The sequence below is a fragment of the Euprymna scolopes genome, chromosome 28 (assembly GCF_053919585.1).
Source record: "Euprymna scolopes isolate OS-2025 chromosome 28, ASM5391958v1, whole genome shotgun sequence".
In the NCBI taxonomy this organism is placed as follows: Eukaryota; Metazoa; Mollusca; class Cephalopoda; order Sepiida; family Sepiolidae; genus Euprymna; species Euprymna scolopes.
In genome coordinates, this window is record NC_136509.1 from 27,663,070 (window position 1) to 27,673,784 (window position 10,715).

The following is a 10,715-nucleotide window of genomic DNA, read 5'->3' on the forward strand; positions in this document are numbered from 1 at the left end:
TTTAAATTATGAGTTCATAAAAAAGAAACGCAATGATTTTTTTTTTCTGTTCAATTTTTAGGAGGGAGTTCGGTTTTCTGTACATCTTCAATATGAAATGGTCCCCCTCCCATTATATTTGTTAGATTGTTCTTTAACCGATGGAATCAGTTTACAAATGCTAGTGTTAAAGCTGAACTAATTAATGCGCAATAAAGATTATGTAGATTGAAGTTTGGAAACCTGGGGTCAGTAGTGCATAAGGACAAATAGATATCCGACTTCAAGAAACTGCTCCTCGCAATGGTCTGTTTATCCCACATCTCAAATTTAGAAATGTGTTTACAAATATGTATTAGTGTTGGGTCGAGTAATCAAAATCGGAAAAATCAAAACTTTTGAGGATATTGAAATTGGAAAAAATTCTGCCGATTTTCTCACACCAAAACCCGATTCTTTTGTTTTTTTTTTTTTTATTTGATTTTGATGCAAGCAAAATCTTTTACTGCTGGTACTAATGATAAAATAATAAATAATTTATTGATTTTAAACTACCAGTAAAACTAATATATATATTTGTATTTAGGCAGCATGTTTTCATTCAGGCATATATTGTTAAATAGTATGGAGTGTTTTTGCTTAATGATCTTTTTTTTTTTTTTTTTTTTTGTAATTTTTCTATTTTTTGAATAGTCGTTCTTTTGTCTAGGTCGAATTTGTGTAAGGAAGTTCCATAGTTATTTACGGGTATCTGTTTTTTATTTTATTTTATTTATTTATTTTTTTGCAAGTAATTACAACTGATTTTATTCAGTTGTCTTCAGGCAGTTTTTTATTACTGTTTCGTTTAAAATGCTTTTATGTGCTTCAGTTCAAATGACATTTAAATTACTTTAAATAGTGAAGCGTCTGTAAAAAAAAAAAAAATACGTTTTAACGTGTTAAGAACGTGGCTAAAATAAATGTACAATGCTTTAAAAGTGTGATTTACAAAATGGTATGGAATTTAGTTATTTTTTTTTTATATTATTAATTTATAAATTTACATTACAACATATATATATATATATGTGTGAAGTGTTTTTTTACGCTTGAGAAAATATCTGCATATTTAACATGCGTTTTTATAGTAATCGGGGGAAAAAATAACAACTCTATAGTTAAATATTTAGAAATTTATAAAGAATCGGAATTAAAAATTTAGTACGGCATTGCTAATTGTATCAAAATTAAGAAAAACATTGGAGTCGTCTCATCACTAATATACAGTCGTCTACATACTGTTTTGCTGTATCACAGCTCTTCAGGGCAGCTAGACTAGCACCCATTTCAAGCCAAGGATCAAACTTACAACTGTCTAGTTGATCACAGGCAGTTCTATCCTCTGGCCCATGGGATTGGTGCCCGCAAACAATATCTTCAAATTCTACTTATATTAACATTTGGACTGCTAGTTTTAAAGTGCTCGGTTTGCTTGTTTATTTGCAAACAATGAGCTTTGCATAATGCTAAACAAGCAGCAAGTGAGATCATTTACGACAGTGCTATATCCAAGAAGAGAGGTAGGAAGTGAGTTAAATGAAATTGATAAACTATTATAAGATCATTTACATATGTTCAAAGAAATCAAAACGATAACAACCTAAAATTGTGTACGATCGTTTCAGAGACGATATGAAGTTTCAGCACAAGTGGTGGAGGGGGAAGAGTGACACCAAATTGATGATCAATTAGCAGCAGCAAGAGGATTTGTGTTCCGCATTGAATCGATAGGTGACTGGAGAAATAATAAACAATAATATGTGTCTACGCAAAGGATACTTATGGTTTGACAGGAAGAGAGTTCCGCAACCTTGCAGACCTTGGTAAGAAGCTACTGGAATGGGAAGCTGTGCTATAATGAGGTATCAAAATAATGAATTGGAGACCACTAGATCAACAAGTCAAACGAGCTGGAACAAAGGAAGCAAACAACTTTTAGAACACACGCTGTAATAGTATTTATAGAAAAGACTGAGACTAGCTACATCACATCTGAAAGAACGCTTGCAGTGGAGAAAAAAGCGTGGGGCCAATCTAATTACAGATATGTTTCTGCAACTTATCAAGAACCTTTAAATGGGACACACTTTCACCAGCGCAAACATGACAGCAGTACTCCATACATGGCGTGATAGTAGATTTGTAGAGATAGAGAATAGCCTCGGGTGTGAGAAAGAATTACTTATTCATTGTTTGTTCTGACTTCTGACTATATTTATATCTTGAGAAAAAGTATTACGCATGTGTATATATGTTAAAAAGATGAAAAAATAAAGAACTTCAAAATGCGGATAAACATTTCTTGGGTCAACACCTAGTTAGCATATATGTTTCTTGCCTAGAACAGATTACAAAGCATATTAAAAAAAAAATTTTATTTATTTATTTTTTTTAATAAATAAAAATTAAATATTGAAACCTTTTTCTTTGCAAAAATAGAACTAATCAAACTCAATTTTTTTTTTGTTAATCTCTACATTATTGAATATTAAAGGTATGTCTATTGAATTATCAGTATATTTTTCAAATAAAATGATTCATAGGGTGACAGAATGTGTTGGAAAGAACTCAAATTGCTTGATCACAAATGTAAGAGCTAAAATACAGGTTATTTATTTAAAAACTGTTACATATTTAAAAGATGTATCATGGTTTCATTAAGTTAGATTGACCTTTTACCATTTGAAAAGTTGTTTAAAAATCTATTCCAATCATCAGAAAATTAAATGAAATCGATTTTTCATTTTATGAGTTTTTGATGATTTTAATAAATTTTGACCACCCTTCTAAATGGTAAAAGGTGAAACGCCATGGTACGTCTCTGAAATATGTAACATTGCGTGTGTGTGTCCAAGGAAATTGTATTTATGTAAGTATATTTGTGTGCCTCTGTATATTATATGCATGTATGTGTGCTAATATATGTGTATAATGGGTAATAAGAAAAATTACACTCATTTTCACATTGATAATACGATTATATAAACAGTTTAGTCCACTGGACTGGGCACAAGCAAGAATAAAAAAAATAACAACAAATGAAAAATGAGACTTGTGCACTTAGTGGCTATTTTGTTGTTTATTTCCAGCCATGTGAACTAAAATAATCATTTATTTAATGGTATTTTCTATGCAAGCATGAGTGTCAAACAAAAACCTTGTGATATACAATTATACTCTTGGAAATAAATTCTTATAATGAATGAAAAAGTTGTCTATCTTTAATGTTTTAGAATAATTTTTAATTAAAAAAAATAATCCACTCTAAAAGTTTTCTTAGCTGAGATAAATATTTTCAGAAAAGAACTGAAGCAAAATAAAATATTTATGCTAATAACATACTTTACACTAGTTTGAATCAAATATCAGTATGTTGGGCAGATTGCTATTTGGGTCTGACTATAACTTTATATCTAAGCTATTTATGTAAGTAATGAACTGGGCGCATTAACTAGTTAACAAAAAAAAAATTTTTTCTTTCATGGTGGGATTATTATCAAGAAGAACCTGATTTTCTGTATAAGGGTGGGGTAGAACAATAAGTCTCTGTTTTATTCACAATGTGTTTGGCCGAAGGGACTCCAATTCAATTTGTAGCTTCAACAACCATAGAAATTCTGATTCTGCAGTTGTTTCCACATTTGAAAATCAATAAAAATGGAACCAAAATTTCTCTTAATATATTTGTGTGTGTGTGTTGTTTATTTATTTATTTATTTTTTAAGGCTTATTATTAGGTAATAAATTGGTAGTTATCCATTCAGAAAGTGCACGATATTAAGTTGATTCTTAGTAGAGCTAACTTTTAGAAAATCTTAGTAACGTCCTCCAAAATTGGGTTATGTTCACTGCACACTTGGGGATCTCTTTTATCATCTTGCTATTCAGTGCATATGTATTTTTCAGAGTTTTATGCACTAAAACTGTTTTGAAAATGTATGACTTTATGACCACGCCCCTCCCCTATCCCCCAAAACACAAATTCTTATTATTGTCTCGACAAACTAACTAAAAATAAAAAAAAAAAGTTTTTTTATTTAACAGAACGAATGGTTCTATCCCTTATAACAGGATGGTAATCTGTCACCAGTTAAACTCAGAATTCATTTATACAATAGTTTGGGATTTGATTACAGCACCTAGTATTCTGAAATGGTTACCCATCTAAATACTGGCCAGGATTAATTTTGCTTTACTTTGTTGCTCTGAAGAAAACCGGTTAATGTGTATTTGCACTAGTTATACAGCCTTATCAGTGCATAAATGGCTCAATTAAATGTATTTTATAATGTAAATGTAATTCTATATTGACTCGGTTTGAGACAACTTTTTGATCAGCTCTCTATTCTATTATTGGTTATCTCAGTTGTTTTAGAGTCTGCTACTCATTGGAGGGAACAATGTAGAGGTTTCCAACATTTATAATGAAAGGTGATGCTGTGGAATCAACAGGATTCAAACTTAGATCACCAGTTCATATCAGTCTCCACTTCATCATAATCCTCTATTTTATGAAATTTTAAGATTAAGAATTTTTTTTTTTTTTTTTAGGGTGGAGTCGAAAATTGTTTGGAGAATTTGAAACGAATGGAAGGGGCTGTAGTTTAGACAGACTAGGTTTTAACTCCAAATAAAAAAAAAAAAACATGAAATATAAACACTGATGCTTATGAGGATATGTGAAAAACATTTAATTTATGCTTGCTAAACAGAATCCATGTATAGACGAGTAGTTCTCGTCTTAGATTATGAGGTTTATGTTTTTAAATGTTTCATAAAATCCATCTTATTACACCCTATACAGATGAGTTTTGGGGCATAAAATAATGCACTCAGTATTGACTAATCTCAATTTTGGGCTTGAAATAATACCACCAGTATTGACTGTGAATGTGAATTTCAGACCTAAACTAATGGAATCAGTATTGACTATGAACAATAATTTTGGATCAAACAGTATTAACTGTGAATGCGAATTTTTGTACTTACAATAATGTAATCAGTATTCACTGTAAACTTGTACAAAAAAATAAATAAATAAAAAAACATTGAGCTGTTAAGTATTCTTTGAATATAACCAGTTTGTTTAAGTTCATGATGATAGGAGTCTGATTTAATTTGGGCCAATGCTAATACAAATGCAAGACCAGCATCTTCCCTATTAAACATTAAAAACGCACAGCTTGATAACCAAATCAAAATAGGTTAAAAGCTGGGCTAATGAATGTTCATACAGACTCTGGGGGTCAAAATTATTATGTTCATGTATACTGTAATATCGTTGTGAAAGTTTGGCTAATCGTGATACACATCGAAATTTTACTTCATTTTTTTTTTTTCCATTAATGTAAAAAAAAAAAAATTTATTTGAAAGTATTTTGTTGCTTTGACAGCTTCTGGTTATCCGAAGAAAGATGCGGCACTTGGTTTGTATTTTGTTATCTCCAAAATAATAACCGCTTCTTTTCTCTATTAAAAAAAAACAAAAACATCTATATCTTAAGCCCTTACCTTGGTGGTTTCCAAACTTTTCTTCTGGGCGTGATTTTCAGAATAAAAATTGTAGTCGAAGTACAAAAGTTTTTGTTAATTAAAAATAAAAACAATAAGAAAAAAATGCAACTGTCTATATTCATATCGAAGAATACAACTATTTCATAATATTATCGATTGACATCCATAAAAGATAAAACAACACAGCTACAAGTTTTTTAAAGTGTTTTAAAATCTGTGATTATCTTTGAATCTTCTGGCCATCCTTTTGCACCATTCCGTTTGGGAACCACTGCCTTAACTTATCCTGCCCTATATTTTCCAATCTTTTTAAATTTACCTAATATTTAATACCAGCCATGCCAGTTGAGAGATCATCATTAAAAGTCAAGAATTACATCCGTTAGATATAACTTCACTAAATTAAATATTGACTTATATATTCAGAGGTAGAGATGGTAAAAAACAGGATAAAAGTGCTCAATACTTAAGGTTGTAAAATAACAAAATATTCCTTATAATAATGTAATCATGCTGACCCCTTCGTCCTTCTTTCGTCTCTGTTTCTTTTTTCTTTTCCTTTCCCTTTTTATTCCTCTCATTTATCCTGTTAAGTCTTGGCATTCTATTTCCCCCCTATCGCCTTCTGTTTTGAGTCTAAAATGTCACTTAATCTACCACCCCTCTTGTTTAAATTTAGCGTTTTAACACTTGATTTTTATAAATAAATAAAAACATATTTAATTTTTTCCATTTGAGAACCAGATGCCTTCAGTGGCACATAAGCTTCATTATATCATCTGATGATGACTTTTGGTTCTTGCCAACCTATTGTCCAAAACATTAGCATGTTCAGAGTAGCAACTATGTAATATTTGTCTATATAAATAAAATAAAAAAATATATATATATATATAATGAATGAATGACAAAAGTCTATATTCCAAAGTTCATGATGTTAACCATCTTAAAATTTATTAATTCAGTTGACATTTGCAATTCTTGACAATGTCAGCTGAATTAAAGTAATAAATTGTAAGATGGTCAACATCATGAACTTTGGAATATAGACGTTTGTCATTCATTCATTATATTGGTCTGTGATTACATTGAGCTTCTTAAATAAGGATTGGTATATATAAGGAAATAAAGTATATTTCCACAGAACTATATATCTATATAATTATAAAACTCAAATGACCTTGTAACGATGTATGTAACCCACTTTCCGGTTTACGACATCTGGTTGCGCATGCGCGCATGACCTGCACACTAAAATATTAACGTTATTATTTTGAAATTATTATTTAACATGGGAAGAATGGGGTCTAAAATAACTTCAACGTAACACAGAAATGAACGATGTAAAAAAATAAATAAGCAGACAGTATTAAAAATTGTTTATTTGGATAATTTAAACGCGAAAAAAAAAAAAAGAACAATTTGGACGTTGAAATATTAACGTTATTATTTCGAAATTATTATTTAACACGGGAAGAGTGGGGTTTAAAATAAATGTAATGCAGAAATAGACGATGTAAAAAAAAAAAAAAAAAAAAAAAAAGCAGATATATCAAAATTTGAATTTAACTATAATAAGTATTATGATATCTGTTCAGTGCACATTTACTTATAAGTATGGCTAACCACTTATAATTCAGCAACTGTAATTTTTTTTCAAAAATAATCAATTATAATAAACAGAATGACTCATAGAAATCTATCTATCTTTTTTTTTTTTTCATTTTAATATACTTTCATAGAAATGTTTCTGTTATGTAAAAAAAAACCTATTTTCTTTACGTCACAAGTGTCCCGCTCATACATGAATTCCATAGCTAAAATAACATACTGACCCAACGGGTCATGAGTAGTCTAGTGTACATATATATATATATATATAGTTTTCACAAAATCAAACAGCAAAGGTTGGATTGATAGTAACAAATAGTGTATTTTCATTGTTCATTACAAATGTTTCGCGACCATTTGGACAATTTCAAACCTTATATCATTTGCTCGATTACAAAAACTGATAATTTTGAAGCTTACAAATTAAGTCATCATATACTGACTTAAAATTTATTGGTATAAGAACGATTACCGAATTCTCAATTATATAAACAATAAAATTCGGAATATTATAAGTAAGATATGTGTGTGTGTGTGTATGTATGTAATATATATATATATATATATATATGGAGATCAATCTTTCTTTGATGGGGAAAACATTGCAGGGCACAGATGTTCTGTTTGCTTTGTGGTCTGTAAATCGAGTGGAGGCCTGAAGCGTCATATGAGCGTCCACAGTAGAGCAGCACCAGTTGGCATCCCTCAATCTCAGCTTAAGTGTGACCTTTGCAACAAACTGTGTAAGAGCAGGGCTGGTCTGAAGAGCCACCTTCGTTTCCACAGAAAATAGGAATTGATGCATCTTGATCACATCTCCACATGTATATGAGTATGTGTGTATAAGTGCATATATGTGTATATATTTAAAAAAAAAAAAGAAAAGATATTTCAAAAATACATGAAAATGAATGAGTAATCAACAGTAATGCAAGGGAAAGATGGTCTTCTTCTGTCAAGAAGTGACAATCACCATATATATATATATATATATATATATATATATATATATATATATATCTTAGTAGATTATAAAACTATGTATGACAATTTAACTAAATTGTAATATATATTTTCTTACTACCTAGCTATACTCACATAATGAGCACTATTGAAGTAAACGCGGATTCCATGAACAAAGCTTCTTTCTTAGAACTGCACGCCTGTGGAACTCTGTTCCGTCTGCCTGCTTCCCACCAGACTACAACTTGGATGTCTTAAAGTCCAATGTTAACAAATTCCTAATGAACCGCCCCCTTAAGTAAACACTTCATCAAATCTCCACACTAACGTAATATACTTGCAATAATCCTTATCCCTGAGTGGCTTCCGGGCCTTGATAAGTGGTGATCACTGTGTAAAAAAAAAAAAAAAATGGTGCAACTCAATACATAAAATTATATATGTTGTGGATATAGAATGTATGAAAGACAGAATTGAAAAATAAACACAGGGAAAAGTTGTTCTTCTGTTTTGCTTTTCATATATATATATATATATATATATATATATATTTCTGAGATTATATAAAAATATGTATTTTAAGATATACATCCCTTATAATATCATGCAAATTGTTTGAAAAAAAAAAAAAATTCAATGAAATTGTTTCCAGTTTCAGAGCATATATACTGTGTAGTTGTATCCTATTGTTCAAAGAAAGAATATGTCCAGAATCATTATTTTTATTTCAGTAAATACCTATATTTTTTTCTTTTGCATTATGTGTATTTCGCAACCCTCAACAAAAGATATGATTTTTGGTTTCAGAAACCATTATCATTTATAAATAAGAAAAATTGGTACTAGTGCACTTATTGATCCGTGCTGAAATAATAACGTTATTATTTAGAAAGCCATTCTTAACATGGGGAGGGGAGGGTGTTTTGTACCTAATCTATACTTTAACCTTACAATTTAATAAAAACAGATATCATAAAACTTTAATTAAACTTGAAATTGCTATTTTATAAATAGCGCGGATCAATAAGTGCATTAGCACCGAAAAATTATCATTTATAAATAAGAAAAATTATATGCTCTAAAACCGGAAAACATAACTTCATTTGGCTTGTTATTTGAAACAATTTAAATATTGTAAAGGATGTATACCTTAAAAAAAAAAAATATATATATTTTTTTTTATATATAAACTCAGAAAGATATATATTTTTAATACCTACAGACACTAGTGTTTCATCCTTTCGGGAATCATCAGTGTAGGAAGTTACGATTACAGCCAATCGGGGAAATTCAAACCTGGCCATGAAGCCATCTCTAACTCCATTACCAAGGAAAGCACCTTGCTATTCAAAACTTTAATTTGAGCACTATAGTGCCTCAACAAAATGTATTGTGGCCTTTTGTCAATATTCTTTGTGATGTTGTGGGGCACACACACACACACACACACACACTAGCGTGATTCGGGGAAATTTTGCAGTTGTATCCATCATCTTTTGTATATTGTTGCTATGATTAAAAGGAATTTATGACATATTTCGATTCTGTGGACATCTGAAGCGAATGCCAACCTCCACAATATTATAATACCACCTTTGTTCAAAACGAAATGTACTCGTCTAAGCATTTTAGTCAACGTAATTTCAAATATATCTGCTTATGGAGGTCTATCTCGAAATCCCATGTATGGATGTCTGACATGAAACCCCGTGATAATATTGTACCATCTGTAGACAGCTGCTACACTTTGATCCTGGCCTGAAGGTCAAGGAAACGTATTTTGGTTAGTTTCACTTTTGACACAGCAGATCATCGGATGGAATTTTAAAATATTACTCCCATTTGCATCGGGTGACCTATCTTTTAAAAATGCAAGTGGAATCTGGTAACAAAGCTGCATATATCAATTGCCTTAGCATATATATATATATATATATATATATATATATATATATATATATATATATATATATATATATAATTTAAAGGAGATTAGAACAATAGTCTAAAGAGCTGGTGTATTTCAATGTAACAGTGAAATTACTAGTTTAATTAAAATACAGGAAAGAGAAAGTGCTCGTTGTAATTTAGATATATAATAAGCTCGATAGGTAAATATCCTAGAGCTAATTCAATATTAAGTAATGTGATTGATAATTTAAAATTTGAAAATCAAATTATAATTAAATTAAAAATCCGTTTCATAAGAAGGATTTGATTTTTTTGTTGTTCCTTCTTATGAAACGGATTTTTAATTTAATTATAATTTGATTTTCAAATTTTAAATTATCAATCACATTACTTAATATATATATATATATATATATATATATATATATATACACATTTTTTTTTATTGTTCTTTATGTAAATACAGTCATATCTTGCTACGATGTGCAAACAGTTTTAATCATATTTGATCTCATCAGGCAAGAAGAATTAAAATACAAAAATGAAAAAGGTTCCAGACCATTTTCAAATTTTGAGGAGAGAAAATATGCCCGACTAGCGTGAAGCAAAGTTAAAGTTCTTACTTTAACTTTTGAAGCACTTTAACTTTGCTTCACATCATTTTTTTGTATTTTAATTCTTCTTGCCTGATGAGA

At 29.8% G+C, this 10,715-nt stretch overlaps 1 protein-coding gene across 28 annotated transcripts in view; it reads left to right on the forward strand.

The window, feature by feature from the left end:
* LOC145249540 (uncharacterized) overlaps nt 1-10,715 on the forward strand; it is a 917,547-nt gene that overhangs the window by 391,130 nt on the left and 515,702 nt on the right. For 15 of the 28 annotated variants that reach the window (XM_080111167.1, XM_080111174.1, XM_080111165.1 and 12 more), the window contains one exon: nt 5,415-5,447. The exons of the other annotated variants lie outside the window; for them this stretch is intronic. In XM_080111167.1, coding sequence (XP_079967293.1) covers nt 5,415-5,447 — 33 coding nt within the window. The remainder of the gene's footprint in view (nt 1-5,414; nt 5,448-10,715) is intronic. 28 annotated transcript variants of the gene reach the window in all.